The sequence below is a fragment of the Dysidea avara genome, chromosome 4 (genome assembly GCF_963678975.1).
Source record: "Dysidea avara chromosome 4, odDysAvar1.4, whole genome shotgun sequence".
In the NCBI taxonomy this organism is placed as follows: Eukaryota; Metazoa; Porifera; class Demospongiae; order Dictyoceratida; family Dysideidae; genus Dysidea; species Dysidea avara.
Window position 1 is genome coordinate 36,285,907 of NC_089275.1, and position 20,712 is coordinate 36,306,618.

At 34.8% G+C, this 20,712-nt stretch overlaps 3 protein-coding genes across 3 annotated transcripts; all 3 read right to left on the reverse strand.

The window, feature by feature from the left end:
- Positions 1-2,685: 2,685 nt before the first annotated feature.
- LOC136253816 (fibrinogen C domain-containing protein 1-B-like) lies at positions 2,686-3,441 on the reverse strand. Its single transcript, XM_066046473.1, has one exon. It carries the CDS (start codon positions 3,439-3,441, stop codon positions 2,686-2,688), a length of 756 nt encoding a protein of 251 aa, XP_065902545.1.
- Positions 3,442-3,447: 6 nt separating this feature from the next.
- Positions 3,448-5,628, reverse strand: LOC136253817 (fibrinogen C domain-containing protein 1-B-like). Its single transcript, XM_066046474.1, has 3 exons — positions 5,258-5,628; positions 4,949-5,196; positions 3,448-3,548 (listed from the first exon to the last, which is right to left on the reverse strand). Exons 1-3 carry the CDS (start codon positions 5,626-5,628, stop codon positions 3,448-3,450), a joined length of 720 nt encoding a protein of 239 aa, XP_065902546.1.
- A 2,681-nt stretch (positions 5,629-8,309) lies between these two features.
- LOC136253352 (fibrinogen-like protein A) lies at positions 8,310-9,284 on the reverse strand. Its single transcript, XM_066046007.1, has one exon. The coding sequence runs from the start codon at positions 9,236-9,238 to the stop codon at positions 8,480-8,482; it is 759 nt and encodes a 252-aa protein (XP_065902079.1). The 5' UTR covers positions 9,239-9,284; the 3' UTR covers positions 8,310-8,479.
- Positions 9,285-20,712: the final 11,428 nt, after the last annotated feature.

Below are 20,712 nucleotides of genomic sequence, written 5' to 3' on the forward strand. Positions count from 1 at the left end.
TTAGGCAGGAGAAGTCTTCAGTGTATGACAAAGTGACAAAGAGTATTCACAGCATAATTCGTATACAAATACTGCCTGTATATATTCCTTTGGTATGCTCGACAAAATCACACCACAGGCCCCAATACTGAATAGCATTGGAGTCATTTAAAGATTTGTGGCCCATTTTCTCTCGTTATAGGGATTATTTTCTTCCAATACTGACTAGAGACAGAGTTTGTATAGGTAGTATTGGAACACTATTTTTGCTGTGGTTGTTGCTCAAAATTAAAGCTACTTACAAAGTGTGGAGACAATCTTGACTTCAAGGAGGGAATCATAGATGAGCTCTTCAAATTTACATGAAATGTGATTCATGGGGTAGCTCTATGGTGAGGCTCAAGCTAATAAGTGAAAGGCAATGTAAAAAGTTATTTATTTGTTCATTTGTCCTCTTCCAGATGCAGACTGTTTGTGCCAGTACTTACTTCGCACAAAGTACTTAGCATATCTAGTGCTCCACTCATCATTGAAGCATCACCCTTCACCAATTTGACATGGCTGAGAGCTGGCAAGCTGTCCTGTTCGACATACTCTTCCCAATCTTCCAGCTGCACAATTACCAACACCAGCCCGGAACCAGAAAGAGATGAGGAAGATGAATGTAAGGAGAATGATGAAGATGAGAGAAGGGAAGGAGAATGAATGAATGTAAGGAGAATGATGAAGATGAGAGAAGGGAAGAGATGAGAGAAGAGAATGAATGTAAGGAGAATGATGAAGATGAGAGAAGGGAAGATTCATCTGACCCAGACTTTAATAAACAGAGTGTTCTGATTCTGAATAAATGAGATGTTGTAATATTGTATACTAATTACAGTGGAACCTCAGTTATCCAGACCCCACTTATCCAGATTCTTGGTTAACTGAACTAAGGGAATAACTGCTCTGTTAGAGTACAGTGAATGTTCTATTAGGGTATTTGAAAATACTGATAATTTTAAAGAGATCTTTATGATATTTTAAGCTATTTAAGCACAGTTTCAGAGATACCATATTAATACTGCTGGATAGCACCTATTATTACTTTGAGTTTTAGAGTTTTAATGACATCATAGCACCAACATGATGTCAGAATCCTGATGGGTGACTTGCTTAGAAAAGTGTCCTTGTTTAATATTTTAGCTATCATAAGTCAAAAATTGGTTTGCTGGTGGCTGTTTTAAATTCTACCCTCTTGGCAAAAGAATGCCGGCATTTTTGGAAGGGACCTGGGAGCTAAATTTTTAGAAAATGTCTCTAGAACTCAATTCTACCATCAAAACATGTTAGCCAAGCCAGAGGATGCATGGTCATGGAATTGGCATTTTTGACCCTACTACAATTATGATAAATTGTGACTGAATTTTGGAAAATGCATTTCAGCACATTAAATATTTAGTTTTGAAATTCCTACCCATGGGTAGAATAAACCATAGATACCTTGGATTACAAGGAAAGCTTAGAAATATTTTTAAAATGTTTTCTGCTGTTAACAGCACAATGCTATATAGTTTCAAAAATTCTAACTGTTTAGGTGTAACCATGCAAGCATTCATAATATATTATATAGCAAGAATTCATAATACACCTCCCTATATACTGCATAATTATGAACTCTTGGTGCTACCATAAGGGTAATTTTCCAAAATTCAGTCATGTTCATAATGACCAAAAGTCACTGACCTCTAGTATTCCACTAAGTGAATTACAAATCGTCCAGAGTACTCATTGACCTTGAACTTGTCAATGATAACATACACAAGAGAACAAGCTAGGGTAATAGTATACATATGTGTACAAGAAAGCTGAAAAACAGCCATCCATTGGCTGATTGCTGTCTCCCTGAATAAAATTTTGAGTTGTTTTCTTACCTTTACACAATTGATTGTCACTAAAAGTGAAAGCCTAATAACAATGCATGTTAACAATTAATGTTTACTGCATTATTAAATTTAGTTTTACTCTTGCAAAGCCATGCAGACCACTTGTATGTGGTACATATATACTGTACAGAGACTACACTGTATCACAGGGATTATTGTATCTGTAGAAAATCAATAATACAAAATCTACCTATTATGCTAGCATTATTCTTCATGGGCACAACAATATTAAATTTTACTCCAAATTGAAATAGTTCTTTAAGAATATTTTAGTAATGTTAATAGGTGTGTTTTGTTTGCAGGGCATAGCTGAAGAACTGTGTCAGCTGATGCTGCCTCCCTGTTAAAATAACATATTTAAAACTGAAGCACCTAGTAACTATGCTGGCAAAATAGACTGGTTACTTAATGCGTAGGGTAAACTTGCAAGCAGACTGGGCTGACCGGAGGGAAGGAGCATTATAAGTATAAAGGACAAATAGTGCACTCAGTTGTCTGAATGTTTGTACCCAGGGTGGCCACTACACCCCAATAATTAATTATTTGTCTAATGGCACACATTTTAACAACAAAATTAATTATGTGACACAGTGATGCATACTGGATCGATGTACAAGTTTATGTGTATTAAATTATGTGATTATTTTATTTAACAATACAATGATTACAAGAAATCAATGGCTAATGGACACAAAATTATCACTCTCTTAAATGTCAAACTAAAATTAACACCTATAACGCACACATATTAATATGGAATGTTTTTAGCATAGATTATCAGTTAGCGATTTTTACAATTCAGTGGTCTGATTTTCATTTCCATAAATGGTAGAGCTAGCCCCTGACTATTGAGGTATATTGCATTCTTTGCATTGTAGTAACTATGTGCTCTGATTAGGCTACACCTTTTGTACCACCAGCCACCGTTATTATCCCAAATTGCACAATTGTCTACTGACAAGTCATTGTCACGATCACGTGAAGTAAAGTTCATGTTGTTCAATCCATGATAGTGTCCATTATCATTAAATGGATCACTGAGTCCAACACTATCAGACCTTGATATGGTCAGTCGATACTGATCCTCTGCTGGTCCTACTGAAAACTGCTTGTAATGAAGATAAGATTTTGTTCCATTAGATAACTGATAGTCTATTCGAAGCTCCCAATTTGCATGACTAGTGTAACAGTGAATAGATCTTAACCCAAGCCAAAATTCTCCATCAAGGCTACCAAATCCATCTTCATATTCCACCCAATCTCTGTTTGTGAAATCGACACTTTCATCTTGCCTCCTCTCAATGATAGTCCATCCTCCTCCTCCTGAGGTAGTATCACAATATACTCTAGTATTGGAGTCTTTTACTCCACAGAAGTTATTAATAGTGTAGACTCCTGAACTCTTTACATTGTAGTTGTTGTTATTGTAGCCGAGACAACAACAGTTATCAATAGGTCCACCATTTGTTTGACATTCTCCATCAACTAGCACTATTCCTAGACTAACTAGTATTACTAGTGTTATAATAGTAGTCATTGTAGACTAGCCAACACTGATCAACTCTAGTTCACTACTACAATAATTGACTTTGAACTGCTGAAAGTACATGAGAGTTGTATTGTTTTTATACCCTTCCATGTTTCCTAACAAGGAAAAGCTACATGAGTATATAGTTCAAATATCCTATTATGGTGATTATAGTAGCTGTTTACCATATTAGGTACATGCAGTAAAAGTCTGGTGTGGTATTAGCTTAGACAATCAACTGTCTTCTATGTCAATCATGGAGCTGTAATGATATTCATCATGTATAAGCTACTTACTTATATACACACGTAATACTGTCACACATATTAGTGACCTGTGCTTGTGCATGTCTATATATGTGACCGGGCATACGAAAACAGGGCATGTGGGCACAAACTACACCCAATCACTCTTCAGGTCATATCTCAGTAATGGAATAGTATTTTTGCATTCTGTAACCTGCATCATGATGCCACTTAGATGCGTACGAAGAACTGAAAATTGCAATACCATAGCGTAATGATACAAAAAGTTATGAGTAATTAAAGTGTGAAAAAGTAGGCAAAAATCATGTGCCCACATGCCCTATTATCGCAGGCCCGGTCACATATGTACATACTGTCAGTCAGTACTTTGTAGTGTCAGTAGATTTGACCATGTATTGGTACTAGCCAGGAATTTGTATATTATGTCATATTTTGCCACTTTGACTGCTATTTCTAACCAAAAAGTTTTTTGTTGCCTTTTGGGCCACAATGGTACTATAAAATTATTGTCAGTTGACATAATATCATTGCAGTCATTTCTTGGCTGCCACCTTTGATACTGTATTTCACTCAGTAGCTACTTCATCATTTTCTTGTTGTATAGTGTAATTCTTGTAATTGTTTTGTCTGTTATAATCCTCTTACTTGTCGTACTAAATTACACTTATAAGTTTATGTGTATGTATTTTGTTATGGCACTTAAACAGGCTATACAGCAGGCTCTATGCCTTTGTGTACACATGTTGTTGACAAAATTGGATAATATAACTGTCTATATATACACTATTACACATCTTTTTGATACTAGCCTATATTTGGAAGGCCATGCGCCTTTTAATGCCTTTGCTGTTTTTGATTATTAGTTGCAAAATAGGAATGTATACTTCTGGCTACATATTAGTTGATGTTATAACGATATGTACTAATCAGTGCCAGTGAACTGTCAGACATTCTGGGGAGCTAGTGTTCTTCCCAATCCCCTGGCTGCCAGAAATTCTATCTCTCTCCCCATCAATGCCATCATTCAAAATTTTCTACTACCATTGATACATTAAGATGAAAAAAAAAGGTGTAAAGTATATAATTTAGTTGGCTATACATACATAGCTATATATAATAAGCATGTGTATTTCAACAGCCTATTAATGTGTATATACAACAAGGAAATAATACATATTTGTGAAATTAGTTACTGCTACAATTCAGCAGTCTAATTTTGATCTCCATAAATGGTAGGGCATGCCACTGACCATTGAGTACAACTGTGCGGCCATAATTATAGGCACTATCAAGCCGAATGTAAGTACAGGATCTCAACCACCCTCCACCATCACCATGTGCACAATTGCCAGTTGACAGGTCATTGTCAAGATCACGAGAAGAAAATTTCATACCAGTCAATGGATGGTCACTAACAAATGGATCAGTCAGTCCAACACTATCAAATCCTGATATGTTTAGTCGGTACTGATCCTCAGCTGGTCCTATTGCAAACTGTCTGTAGTGAAGATAAGATCTTGTTCCATTAGATAACTGATAGTCTATTCGAAGCTCCCAACTTCCTTGGTTGGTAAGGCAGTGCATGCATGGATCTTAATCCAAGCCAAAATTCTCCATGAAAGTTTCCAAATCCATCTTCATATTCTACCCAATCTCTACCTCTATATTCAACCCTTCCATCTCTTCTCATCTGGATGACAGTCCATCCTCCTCCTCCTGAGGTAGTATCACAATATACTCTAGCATTGGAACATTTCACTTCGCAGAAGTTACCAATGGTGTAGACTCCTGAACTCTTTTTATTGTAGTTGTTGTTATTGTAGCCAAGACAACAATAGTTGTCAATAGGTCCACCATTTGTTTGACATTCTCCATCAACTAGCACTATTCCTAGACTAACTAGAACTACTAGTGTTATAATAGTAGTCATTGTAACTAGCCAGCACTGATTAACTCTATTTCACTACTACAATAGTTGACTGTGAACTGTTGAAAGTAACTATGTGAGAGTTGTGGTGCTTTTATACTGTTGTGTATTTCCTAATGAGGACACTGTATTAACAGGTTGTAATGAGTAGATATATTCTAATATGGCAATGACAGTGATGAAATATCTATTTAAGGCAAAGTTCAGTTAGGTGATAAAGTGTATACTGTTAACTATTCACTATATCGACCACAGATACATGTACAGTAATTAGTTTATACAAGCCACCTATTTAATAATTATTATACTACAGATATACCTACACACTTTCACACAGTAATGTTAGGCTATACCCTTGACGGTATACATTACTGTACACATTTGTACACATACAGTATTTGGTTTCCTGATTCGGTTCAGTATAGAACTGTGGTTATTATGGTAATAAAATTAAGTATTACATAGCAGCTAGTGCTTACTTACATATATTTTTTGAGAAATATTACTACCCAAAGATTATACCACGATCTTTGGATAACAGGCATAGTTGAACGTTTTAATAAAGTAATTTAAAAAACAACAACACATGACTGGAGTTGTGTCAACTTTTTCACTGTAAAACTGAAGGGACTATCATCGTCAAGCTTCATTCACATACTAACGCTGCCATGGCACCCTTGAAATGATAACGGCACCCCTTCAGGCCAGTCAGACATCTCGTAGTAGTGTTTTTTCCTGGCTGTAAGACCAATTTTGTCAGACTGGGCCACATTTCAGTTTCAAATATAATTATAGTCATCTATTCTATTAACTGGTACAGTAATTCATTATAATCAATTTATGTGACTATATTATTAATGTTGTGACAGTTCTATTAGAATTTCTTAGTGTATTTCAATTTTTAAATGAGATTGTGCAAATTGCTTATACTGTTATACGCTAATAACTGCTTCAAAATTCCAGCATAGTTCCCTATAATATAAGCCCACTCACATCTACATATAATTCTCATAAAAGGTTTCTATTTTGTGAATGCTATCCCACTGACACTAGATAGGAACCTGTGAGAAGACAGCCTGTGGATACAGGGGGTCAGAAGCATGTGCGTAATTAAAATGTGAGAATTATGCTGGCATACAAATTGCCTCATTAATAATTCAGCATTATATCATTGCTGAAATTCTTGGAATTTGTTAAGTGGCTCAAAATAATTGTACCATGTGCAGGCGTAAGAGATATGTCAACTGTGATTAAATGTAATCATCCTAGAATGAAATTATACTGCACAATAAACAATTAATTGATACATTATAGCAGGCTGAAGCCATGTGGATGAGGAGTGTTTGTGCAAGTGTACTCTAGTCTAGGGATGTGGCAATTATGCTGGCATAATTTTGAGCATAAAAGGTATGTGTGGGAATCAGGGATTATGCTAGCATTTTGAGGTGATTATAAAACTTTAGCAGTAGGAAAATCTGCAGATTGCACAATACTGTTAAAAAAGATTGAGATACTCTAATAGAGCACTCAGAAACTCTACTAGAACAGTCACTGAAAATATTAAAGCAGTCACATTGAAATGAAATATTCTAATACAACAGCCAGCTAAAGAATTGAAGACTATTTGAAGCTTAAACATCAGTGAAAATGGTGTGATATGGCAATAAACCACAGCATTATTAGCCAATTATGATGGCATAATTTTGGGAATAATGGGCAATTCTCAAAAGCATAATTGGTGATTTTTTGAGCACTGTTCAAAAGCATAATGCTCAATTTTTGGAGCATAATAGCCTCATGCCTACTCCAGTCATGCATATACGTACCCTATAAGTAGGAGCCTAGTTCATGCAGGTTCTTTTGTATCAAGTTGTATGATGTTTCACTTCCTATAAGGCCACTTCAACTAATTTTCTTGTTTCTCGGACCCGACCGACCCACAAAATTTGTAAATGAAATGTTTTTGTTCATTTTTAAAGATCACGTGTTCGATCACGTGAGTTTGTGGGGTCAATGTATTGTTAGCCATCCATATCTGCTATGTGTGGGGCGAGCTTGGTTATTACAAGAAGAGTTGTAAAAGCAGACTATGGATGTACGTTTGGTCATTTAGAAGTACTAACCATAACTAATAGTTTGTTATCAAACGCCGTGGTTACACGCATTGCCATAACTTCAGTTTAAAAATTATTATTGCCACCAATTATTATTTTATTTATACCTACCTACCGACCCACTTTTACTTAATTTCAGTCCAAGAAACAAAAGATTTAATTGAAATGGCCTAACCTTGATGTTCAAGTTGCAAAGAGTGTATTATTAAAATAATGCACACTTCCTACCAACATGGTTTTTCATCTCCAGAAAGTCTTGACGTTATAGCTATTATGAAGCGCTGGGCAAAATATCTCAAGGTGGAAAATGGCCTATAGCTAGGATGTTGATGTCTACTGTCTTTCAGTATGGCAACCCAGACTATCTCTTGCACAATGATCTTCTTCATATGTATATACCGTAATTTTCTTTTTTTTTTCGTTGTAAAATAATTTTCGTATGCAAGTACTTGTACGAAAATTTCTTTTGCATAAGATCGAACTACTCTAATAGAACAGTCATTCGCGTAAATCATACAAAATTATTTTACACGAAAATTTATATCACGAAATTTTTTTTGCTCGGAAATAAAGCGAATTACGGTAATTACAAAAATGATAAGTAATACAAATGATGTAAAAATTACAGAAACAAAAAAAATCGAAATGCACAAGATACTTGTGTAAAATTAATATGCATGCATAATTCACAGTAAGTCTGTACTAGTCTACTACAGTCAAAAATTGTGTGCAGAATGAAGTCACTGGTCACAATTTAGTGGTCTAATTTTAATCTCCACAAATGGTAGAGCATAATACTGACGATTGATTTTTACTGTGTAGCTATAATTGTAGTCATTATTGAGCATTATTTCACCACATGATCTGTGCCACCATCCACCACGATGTTGTGCACAGTTTCTAGACCACAAGTCATTGTCACGATCATGAGAAGAAAATTTCATGCCATTCATAGAACCATATGTACTAAATGGATCGGACAGTTCAACACTATCAAATCCTGATATACTTAGTAGATACTGGTTCTCAGCTGGTCCTACTGAAAACTGATTGTAGTGAAGAAAAGATTGTGTTCCATTAGTAAAATTAAAGTCAATACGTAGTTCCCACCTTCCATTACTAGTCAGACAATGTATGGAACGTAGTCCATACCAAAATTCTCCTGTAAGATCACCAAATCCTTCTTCATATTCTACCCAGCCTCTTTGCTTAAAGTCAACACTTCCATCTTGTCTCCTCTGAATAACGGTCCATCCTCCACCAGCAGTAAGAGTGTCACAGTAGACTTTAGTGAGTGTTGATTGACAGTTTCCACAGAAATTCTTCATATCATACACTTTAGGCTTGTTAACAACTGAACTGAATTTAGAATGACCAAATCCAAGATTGCAGCAGTTCTCAATTGGATCATTATCACGAATTATACAATCATTACCATCAGCATCAACTAGCACTATTTTTATACTAACTAGAATTACTAGTGTTATAATAGTAGTCATTGTAGACTAGCCAACACTGATCAACTCTAGTTCACTACTACAATAATTGACTGTGAACTGTTAAAAATAGATGATAGTTGTAGTGTTTTTATACTATTGTGTATTTCCTAATAAGGACACACTGCACTGTAACAACCTGTAATGAGTAGATATATCCTAATATGGTAAATACAGTGATGAAACATCTATTTAGGTGACAAGCGTACAATGTTAACTAACTATTCACTATATCAACCACAGATAATTAGTTTATACAAACTACCTATATACCTACAGATATACCTACACACTTTCACACAATAATGTTAGGCTATACCTTGACAGCATAGATTACTGTACATATTTGTACACATACAGTTTTCCATGTATATGGTTTCCTGATTCAGTTCAGTATAGACATGAGGTAAGTATGATATGCTTTTGATCAACTATAGTTCTTACTTTTTATGCTTTTGCTACTACACAAAATTTTGCCACCATCTTCGGTAAATAATATTAGCCTGTATTACACCATTAATAATAAAGTTCCAGCTTTAAATAGTCTTCTGTTCTTTTAGCTGGTTGTTATATTAGAGTAATTCATTATGATCATTTTATGTGACAGCTATGTGTGACTGTTCTATTACAGTATCTCGAATTTTAAATAACAGTTAATACTTTATAATTGCTTCAAAATTCCAGCATATATAACTATTTTTTTAGTTCCCTATACCCACACACACACACCTACATCTAATTCTTATAAAAGTATTCTATCTGTGAATGTTATCCCACTAGGGTCTTGTGAGAAGGCTAAAGCCTGTGAATACAGGGAGTCAGAAACATATGCATGTAACTAAAACATGCTGGCGTAATCACTTCATCCATAGTTCAGTATCATATTATTGCTGGAATTCTTGGTAATTTGTCAAATGGCTTAAAATATAATTATATTATGCGCAGCTGTAAGAGAGATGTCATGTAATCTGAATGAAATGTACTACATTGTCAGCTCCATTATATATTATATTACAGGCTGTAATGCTGACTCTAGTTTTTAGGTAGGAGGAGTCTTCAGTGTATGACAAAGTGGCAAAGAGTGTTAATGTTGTTGCTCAAAAGCTACTGGAGACAATCGTGACTTCAAGGAGGGGACCATAGATGAGTTCTTCAAATTTACATGATATTTTATTTATGGGGATATTAACAAAAGTAGCTCTATAATAAGGTTCAAGCTGATAAGTGAAAGACAATGAAAATAGTCATTTATTTGATCATTTGTCTTCCTCCGATGCAGATTGTTTGTGCCAGCATTTACTTTTCATACAAAGTACTTAGCATATCTAGTTCTCCATCCATCATTGAAGCATCACCCTTCACCAATTTGACGTGGCTGAGAGCTGGTAAGCCATCCTGTTCGACATACTCTTCCCACTCTTCCAGCACATTTACCAACACCAGCCCTTGGGGCACCAGAAAGAGGTGAAGAAGACGAATGTAAGGATAATGATGAAGATACGTTAGACGAGAGAAGGGAAGATTCATCTGACCCAGAATTTAGTGAAACAGAGTGTTCTGATAATAAATGAGATGTTGTAATATTGTATACTAATTACAGTGGAACCTCAGTTATCTTGACCCCACTTATCAGATTCTTTGTTAACTGAACTATGGGAATGACTGCTCTACTAGAATACAGTGACTGTTCTATTAGGGTATTTGAAATACTAATAATTTTAAAGAGATCATCTTTATGATAGTTTAAGCTATTTATGCACAGTTTCAGAGATATGGACTTTTCAGACTTATGGACTACACCTGGTCCCAAGGGGTTTGGATACATGTATATAACCAAGGTTCCACTGTACTGTATCAAAATAATAATATTGCTGGATAGCACCTATTATTACTTTGAGGTTTAGAGTTTTAATGACATCATAGCACCAAAAATGATGCCAGAATCAGAATCCTGATGGGTGACTTGCTTAGAAAAGTGTCCTCATTTAAGATTTTAGCTATCATAGTAAAAATTGTACATGTTTTGCTGGTGGCTGTTTTAAATTCTAACCCTGGCAAAAATGCTGGCATTTTTTGTGAGGGACCTGGGAGCAAAATTTTTAGAAAATGTCTCTAGAACTCAATTCTACCACCAAAATGTTAGTCAGAGGATGCATGGTCATAGAATTGACATTTTTAACCCTACTACAATTATGATAAATTGTGACTGGATTTGCGAAAAGGGGTCTTCCACACACATCCAATTTGCCAACTTCGACAATTCATAACTTCAGACCAGAAAAAGCTATTGACTTGAAATTTGGTCAGACGTGAGAACCAATATAGCTTAGAAGATGGTGAAAATTTCACATTAATAGGTTACTTGGATGCTAAGTTATGGTCTCCCAAGTTTACAAAATTGAATTTGTGTGGAAGACCCCTTTTCGCAAATCTGGCCACAATTGTGACTGAAATTGGAAAATGCATTCAGCACATTAAATACTTAGTTTTGAAATTCCTACTTACGTATTTAGGGTAGAATAAACCATGATACCTTGAATTACAAGAAAAGCTTTAGAAATATGTTTAAAATGTTTTTTGATATTACAGCACCATGCTAGTTTCAAAAATTCTAATTGTTTAGGTGCAACCAAGCATTCATAAGATATATAGCAAGAGTTCATAACATACCTCCCTATGTATGTGTGACCGAATTTTGGAAAATCACCCATATGGGCACATTTGACACCAAAAATATTTAGTGATCAAACAGCAAGCTTTATGGTGCAAATCTACTTGTTAATAGTTTAAAGCCATTCTCAATACCTTAAATTACAAGAATATTATCGAAATATATTTTTAAAACTGTGTCCTGCTCTTATTAGCAACCCATTAAACATGAAACTTCTAATTATTTCATGCACACACATATGGATGATTTTCCAAAATTCAGTCACATATTATGAACTCTTGACACTACCATAACGGCACTTTTCCAAAATTCAGTCGCAATTATATTGACCAAAAGTCACTGACCTCTAGTATTCTACTAGTGAATTACAGATCATCCAGAGTACTCATGGACCTTCTCGATGTTACAAAGTCAAGCTAGGGTAATGGTGTACATACATATAATGTACTTACAAGAATGCTGAAAAAATACCATCCATTGGCTGATTGCTGTCTCCCTGAATAAAATTTGAGTTGCTTTGAGTAATTCTTAATTTTACACACTTGATTGCCACTAAAAGTTGTCTCTTTGAAAGCCTAATAACAATGCATGTTAACAATTAGTGTTTACTGCATTATTAAATTTAGTTTTACTCTTACAAAGCCATGTAGACCACTTGTATGTGGTACGTATATACGTACACGAGACTACACTGTATCACGGGGATTATTGTATTTGCAGAAAATCAATAATACAAAATCTACCTATTATGCTAGCATTATTCTTCATGAGCACAACAATATTAAATTTTACTCAATATTGAAATAGTTATTTAAGAATATTTTAGTAATGTTAATAGGTGTGTTTGTTTGCAGAGCATGGCTGATGCTACTTCCCTGTTAAAATAACAATTTAACTAACTATGCTGGCAAAATAGCTATAGACTGGTTACTTAATGCATAGGCTGAGGTTGCAAGCAGACTGTGCTGACCAGAGGGAAGGAGCATTATAAGTATAAAGGACAAATAGTGCACTCAGTTGTCTGAATGTATGCACCGCTACACCCCAATAATTAACTATTTGTCTAACTACAATAGCGCACATTTCAGCAACAAAATTATGTGACACAGTGATGCATACTGGATCAATGTACAAGTTTATGTGTATTAAGTTATGTGATTATTGCATTTAACAATACAATGATTACAAGCAACCAATAGTTAATGGACACAAAATTATCACTCTCTTAAATGCCTAACTAAAATTAACACCTAACGCACGCACATTATAATATGGAATGTTTTTAGCACAGATTATCAGTTAGTGATTTTACAATTCAGTGGTCTGATTTTAATTTCCATAAATGGTAGAGCAAGCCACTGACCATTGAGGTATATTGCATCCTTTGCATTGTAGTAACTATGTGCTATGATTGCACTACACCTTTTGTACCACCATCCACCATTATTATTCCAAATTGCACAACTGTCTGCTGACAAGTCATTGTCACGATCACGTGAAGTAAAGTTCGTGTTGTTCAATCCATGATAGTGTCTATTATCAATAAATGGATCACTGAGTCCAACACTATTAGACCCTGATATGGTCAGTCGATACTGATCCTCTGCTGGTCCTATTGCAAACTGTTTGTAATGAAGATAATTGTTCCATTGGATAGCTGATAGTCTATTTGAAGCTCCCAATTTGTATGACTAGTGTAAAAGTGAATAGATTTTAACCCAAGCCAAAATTCTCCATCAAGGCTACCAAATCCATCTTCATATTCCACCCAATCTCTGTTTGTGAAATCAACACTTCCATCTTGTCTCCTCTCAATGATAGTCCATCCTCCTCCTCCTGAGGTAGTATCACAATATACTCTAGTATTGGAGTCTTTTATTCCACAGAAGTTACCAATAATGTAGACTCCTGAACTCTTTATAGTTGTTAGCCAAGACAACAACAGTTATCAATAGGTCCACCATTTGTTTGACATTCTCCATCAACTAGCACTATTCCTAGACTAACTAGTATTACTAGTGTTATAATAGTAGTCATTGTAGACTAGCCAATACTGGTTCACTACTACAATAATAATTGACTTTGAACTGCTGAAAGTGCATGAGAGTTGTATTGTTTTTATACCCTTCCATGTTTCCTAACAAGGAAAAGCTACATGAGTATATAGTTCTAATATCCTATTATGGTGATTATAGTAGCTGTTTACCATATTAGGTACATGCAGTAAAACTCAGATGTGGCATTAGCTTAGACAATCAACTGTCTTCTACGTCAATCATGGAGCTGTAATGATATTCATCATGTATAAGCTACTTACTATAAGCAGTGTTGGGAGTAACGCGTTACTTATGTAACGCGTTACGTATTATTATTACTTTTGTGGTAACAAAGTAATATAACGAAATACGCTATGAAAACAGGTAATATAACGCAAGATACTTTACTTACAAACGTAACGCGTTACCTAAGTAATATAATTACTGTAACGAGTCTAATATGACGAAATATTATTACTAAAAGTAACGAAGTTACTAATCTCGTTAGTAATCCTCTGAGTAACGTCGAACCACAATGAAGTAACGAGGCCTACTGAATGAAGCTTATTCACTAGCTTCTTACTTATAACCAAGATTTGCACATTGTCCAACAACGCAATCATGTCACGTGATAAGGTGGTAGTTTCACACGTGACAGCTTAAGGCTGTGGACACAAAGTAATATAATATGTAATAATATTACAGCTTATTTTATTTTATGGGTAATATGTAACTGTAACTAAATAGTTCTGTTGCAAGTAATATGTAATATTTAACTAGTTACTTTTACAAAGTAACTTGCCCAACACTGGTTATAAGTTTATGTGTATGTATTTTGTTATGGCACTTAAACAGGCTATACAGCAGGCTCTATGCCTTTGTGTACACATGTTATAGACAAAATTGGATAATATAACTGTCTATATAATACACTATTACACATCTTTTTGATACTAGCCTATATTTGGAAAGCCACATGCCTTTTAATGCCTTTGCTGTTTTTGATTATTAGTTGCGAAATAGGAATGTATACTTCTGGCTACATATTAGTTGATGTTATAGCGATATGTACTAATTAGTGCCAGTGAACTGTCAGACATTCTGGGGAGCTAGTGTTCTTCCCAATCCCCTGGCTGCCAGAAATTCTATCTCTCTCCCCATCAATGCCATCATTCAAAATTTTCCACTACCATTGATACATTAAGATGAAAACAAAGGTGTAAACTATATAATTTAGTTGGCTATACATACATAGCTATCTATAATAAGCATGTGTATTTCAACAGCCTATTAATGTGTATATACAACAAGGAAATAGTACGTATTTGTGAAATTAGTTACTGCTACAATTCAGCAGTCTAATTTTGATCTCCATAAATGGTAGGGCATGCCACTGACCATTGAGTAAAATTGTGCGGCCATAATTGTAGGCACTATTAAGCCGAATGTAAGTACAGGATCTCAACCACCCTCCACCATCACCACGTGCACAATTGCCAGTTGACAGGTCATTGTCACGATCACGAGAAGAAAATTTCATACCAGTCAATGGATGGCCACTAACAAATGGATCAGTCAGTCCAACACTATCAAATCCTGATAGTTTAGTCGGTACTGATCATCAGCTGGTCCTATAGCAAACTGTCTGTAGTGAAGATAAGATATTAGATAACTGATAGTCTATTCGAAGCTCCCAACTTCCTTGGTTGGTAAGGCAGTACATGGATCTTAATCCAAGCCAAAATTCTCCATGAAGATTTCCAAATTCATCTTCATATTCTACCCAATCTCTGCCTCTAAATTCAACACTTCCATCTCTTCTCCTCTGGATGACAGTCCATCCTCCTCCTCCTGAGGTAGTATCACAATATACTCTAGCATTGGAACATTTCACTCCGCAGAAGTTACCAATGGTGTAGACTCCTGAACTCTTTACATTGTAGTTGTTGTTATTGTAGCCAAGACAACAACAGTTGTCAATAGGTCCACCATTTGTTTGACATTCTCCATCAACTAGCACTATTCCTAGACTAACTAGAACTACTAGTGTTACAATGGTAGTCATTGTAAATAGCCAGCACTGATTAACTCTATTTCACTACTGCAATAATTTACTGTGAAGTGTTGAAAGTAACTATGTGAGAGTTGTGGTACTTTTATACTGTTGTGTATTTCCTAATGAGGACACTGTATTAACAAGTTGTAATGAGTAGATATATCCTAATATGGTAATCACCGTGATGAAATATCTATTTAAGGCAAAGTTCAGTTAGGTGACAAAGTGTATACTGTTAACTATTTCACTATATCGACCACAGATACATGTACAGTAATTAGTTTATACAAGCCACCTATTTAATAATTATTATACTACAGATATACCTACACACTTTCACACAGTAATGTTAGGCTATACCCTTGACAGTATACATTACTGTACACATTTGTACACATGCAGTATTTGGTTTCCTGATTCGGTTCAGTATAGAACTGTGGTTATTATGGTAATAAAATTAAGTATTACGTAGTAGCTAGTGCTTACTTACATATATGTTTTGAGAAATATTACTACCCAAAGATTATACCACGATCTTTGGACAACAGGCATAGTTGAACGTTTTAATAAAGTAATTTAAAAACAACAACACATGACTGGAATTGTGTCAACTTTTTCACTGTAAAACTGAAGGGACTATCATCGTCAAGCTTCATTCACATACTAACGCTGCCATGGCACCCTTGAAATGATAACGGCACCCCTTCAGGCCAGTCAGACATCTCGTAGTAGTGTTTTTTCCTGGCTGTAAGACCAATTTTGTCAGACTGGGCCACATTTCAGTTTCAAATATAATTATAGTCATCTATTCTATTAACTGGTACAGTAATTCATTATAATCATTTATGTGACTATATTATTAATGTTGTGACAGTTCTATTAGAATTTCTTAGTGTATTTCAATTTTTAAATGAGATTGTGCAAATTGCTTATACTGTTATACGCTTATAACTGCTTCAAAATTCCAGCATAGTTCCCTATAATATAAGCCCACTCACATCTGCATATAATTCTCATAAAAGGTTTCTATTTTGTGAATGCTATCCCACTGACACTATATAGGAACCTGTGAGAAGACAGCCTGTGGATACAGGGGGTCAGAAGCATGTACGTAATTAAAATGTGAGAATTATGTTGGCATACAAATTGCCTCATTAATAATTCAGCATTATTTGTTAAGTAGCTCAAAATAGTTGTACCATGTGCAGGTGTAAGAGATATGTCAACTGTGATTAAATGTAATCATCCTAGAATGAAATTATACTGCACAGTAAACAATTAATTGATACATTATAGCAGGCTGAAGCCATGTGGATGAGGAGTGTTTGTGCAAGTGTACTCCAGTCTAGGGATGTGGCAATTACGCTGGCATAATTTTGAGCATAATAGGTATGTGTGGGAATCAGGGATTATGCTAGCATTTTGAGGTGATTATAAAACTTTAGCAGTAGGAAAATCTGCAGATTGCACAATACTGTTAAAAAAGATTGAGATACTATAATAGAGCAGTCAGAAACTCTACTAGAACAGTCACTGAAAATATTAAAGCAGTCACATTGAAATGAAATATTCTAATACAACAGCCAGCTAAAGAATTGAAGACTATTTGAAGCTTAAACATCAGTGAAAATGGTGTGATATGGCAATAAACCAGCATTATTAGCCAATATGATGGCATAATTTTGGGAATAATGGGCAATTCTCAAAAGCATAATAGGTGATTTTTTGAGCACTGCTCAAAAGCATAATGCTCAATTTTTGGAGCATAATAGCCTCATGCCTACTCCAGTCTTGCATATACGTACCCTATAAGTAGGAGCCTAGTTCATGCAGGTTCTTTTGTATCAAGTTGTATGATGTGTCCACATTTCAGTGTGCTGTTTAATATGAGATTTATTTATCAAAACTTTACAGTGGTATGAGTTGTATGTTACTGTCAACCATTTTGTTTCAGTATAGCTATTTGGTCATTATACGTAATGTAGGACACTGTTTAATATTTTGTTTTATGTGCTGTGTTTTTTTGTTTAAGTAGCTATGCTTTTAGCAGTTTTCTATGGCTATGCTCAGGCAATTATTAGCTTGAAAAGTCACCAATCTTATAATGGAAATGATGGATATAAGCCTGAGTGGAGGACAAGAAACAGAGAATTTGGAGTGACCTTACTGCATATAGCTGTTAAGTGATTGGAAGCTGCAGAAATAATTGGATCTACTTGTAAAGTAATCACGTATGCAGTAATAGATGTACCATATATAAGTGTGTGGTCCATGCAAAGTTGTGCAAATAACGACCTATAATGAATTAATGATAATGATGTATTAACGATAATGATATAATAATGATATAATATATTCCAGTGTGCTGTGTGCTATTTATTATGAGAATTAAAACTTTACAGTGGTATGACTTGTATGGTACTGTCAACTATTTTGGTTGAAGCGTTAGCTATTACGGCATATTAAAGAACATGAAATGAGGGTGAATTTTATGTGTGAATCAACTGAGTATAGACGTTTGGGCATTTAGACCCAGTTGTTAAACGGGCTTGTCACTTATAGTATTCATCCCAGTCATTTAGTTCATAATGCATTTGATGAGCAGGGTGGTAATCGTGGTTAATAATTAATATTCAAAATAATAAGTCATAATTATTTTGTGCAATCACTTTTATGTAATCAAAGCCCACTGTGTTATTTACTAGCAATTCATTCAAATATTATTTACTTTGAAGTTATCCTAACGATAGGACTGCTTATAACTAAGTCAAGCTTCATGGGTACTATCTGTGACTTTAGAGTAATAGTAATAGATTTGGTGAAGAATTATTGCATGCAGACTGTGGCACATCAGAACAATTTTCAGTATTGTAGCCAGTCTCTCACCCTCATGTTCACATGAATCAGTGTCCCAAATTTTGCGTACATACATACCTAAATACACAAATCAGTTTCACAACTTTGTGGAGTCTTCTTTGCTGCAACAATGAAGATACATTGCCAAACTAATTACTCTAACCTTTGTTATAATATTATAATACATCTGAATGTGGTTACAACTTTATGATAACTATAATAGGTATATTATGGTATAATACAGTACAGTATTGAAAAGTTTAAGTCATGAATCAGTGGTAATAATGACACCTCAGTATCTACCAGTACATCTGATAGTACCATCCATGGTTACATTAAGCTAGTTATAGGATCATGTGTTATATTGAAGGATATTCACTGTTCTTGTTGGCAAATATTAGGCATAATATGTGCTTGGCTTATATATATGCTAGTTTAACTTCTTACTTGTGAAATGTATGTCACCCTAATAGAGCAGCCGGGTAGTCAAAGACATGGCTGTTTATTAGAGTATGTTATGAAATGATATTTTAACTAGCCAAACATTACTACATAATATCTCCATAATATTGACATTTCTTGTCAGAATCAAGCATATTAGGCAGAGTTTTAGCACTACACCATGAATAGGTAAAATCAAAAGCAAAATGGGTTAGTTGGTTCTCAATTAGGTTGATGTTTATACAGACTCAAGCAATGCTATGACCTCTTGTATAAGGAATGGGACTTAGTGTAATAAGTTTGACCAGTTAACATTTTAGTATAACTGTTCAAACGTTAGTTAATAAGTGTGAATAAGATTTATGGATTTAAAAAAAAATCTTTTTCATAGTAGAACAAGCTTAACTTTTATGCACTGCAGCTGTACATATATATGTGTTTCCTTAGCTATATAAATTATAGCTATACACAGTGCATCTAGGTCACATATATACACATGCAGGTCTTGCACTGGAAATGAACAATTTGAGAGTCTGTAAAATCCTTTGTACAGAACATTTCTGGAATTCTTCTTGCACTGACAGTAGGTTTATCACAGTGTAAGCAAGGCTTTAGTGATGTCCAGACCATCTTTCTCAATCTCAACTTGCAAGGCTGCCAGAAATTAAGTGTCCATTGTATACTCAAAAACTACACCATAGACTGGAGTGCTATGCCAGTGTAATGCTAACACATTAGATGGATATTTCAAACTTTGGAGCTTCCAAGATTATTTATAGATATCATGGGATATATTAATGGATATTCCAAGTTTATTTTAAGAAATGTTGCTAACCTAGGAGCATAATGTGAGCATAATGGGAACACTGAAGAGCATAATAGACAAAAAGTTTGGAAAATTTCTGAAAGCATTTTGAGCGAAATATTGAACATATTTGACTCAGGCCTACCCATATGGTTATGCACAAAACAATTAGAATTTTTCATATCTAGCATACTGCTGTATTATATAGTAGAATGTATATTTCAAAATTTTTCTATTAATTCAAGGTATTTAATGGTTTATTCCACCCACAAGTGGGTAGAAATTGAGAATGAAATGCTCCATTTGGAAACTAAACATTTAATGTGTCAAATGTTCCCATATGGGTGATTTTCCATGTATGCTACATCCATTATTTGTAGAAAACTGATAATACAAAATCTAACTTTAATGCTAGCATTATTTGTGACTGGGCCTGCAAAAATAGAGCATGTGGGCACATGACTTTTGCCTACTTTTTCAAACTTTCATCACTCATAACGTATTGTACCATTATGCTATAGCAATGCAATTTTTAATTCTTTGCAAGCATTAAACTGGTTTTCTGATGCAAGTTACAGACTGCAAATATTCGGTTCCAATACTGAGATATGA

What these genes read in the sequence shown, in the direction of transcription:
- LOC136253817 (XM_066046474.1), bottom strand. Translation starts at nt 5,628, where the DNA reads ATGACTACTATTATAACACTAGTAGTTCTAGTTAGTCTAGGAATAGTG. An exon ending in CTGCCTTACCAACCAAGGAA is followed by an intron (nt 5,197 to 5,257) that starts GTTGGGAGCTTC and finishes TCTTCACTACAG; the next exon opens with ACAGTTTGCAATAGGACCAG. An exon ending in CCGCACAGTTGTACTCAATG is followed by an intron (nt 3,549 to 4,948) that starts GTCAGTGGCATG and finishes TTTCCTTGTTAG; the next exon opens with GAAACATGGAAGGGTATAAA.
- LOC136253816 (XM_066046473.1), bottom strand. Translation starts at nt 3,441, where the DNA reads ATGACTACTATTATAACACTAGTAATACTAGTTAGTCTAGGAATAGTG.
- LOC136253352 (XM_066046007.1), bottom strand. Translation starts at nt 9,238, where the DNA reads ATGACTACTATTATAACACTAGTAATTCTAGTTAGTATAAAAATAGTG.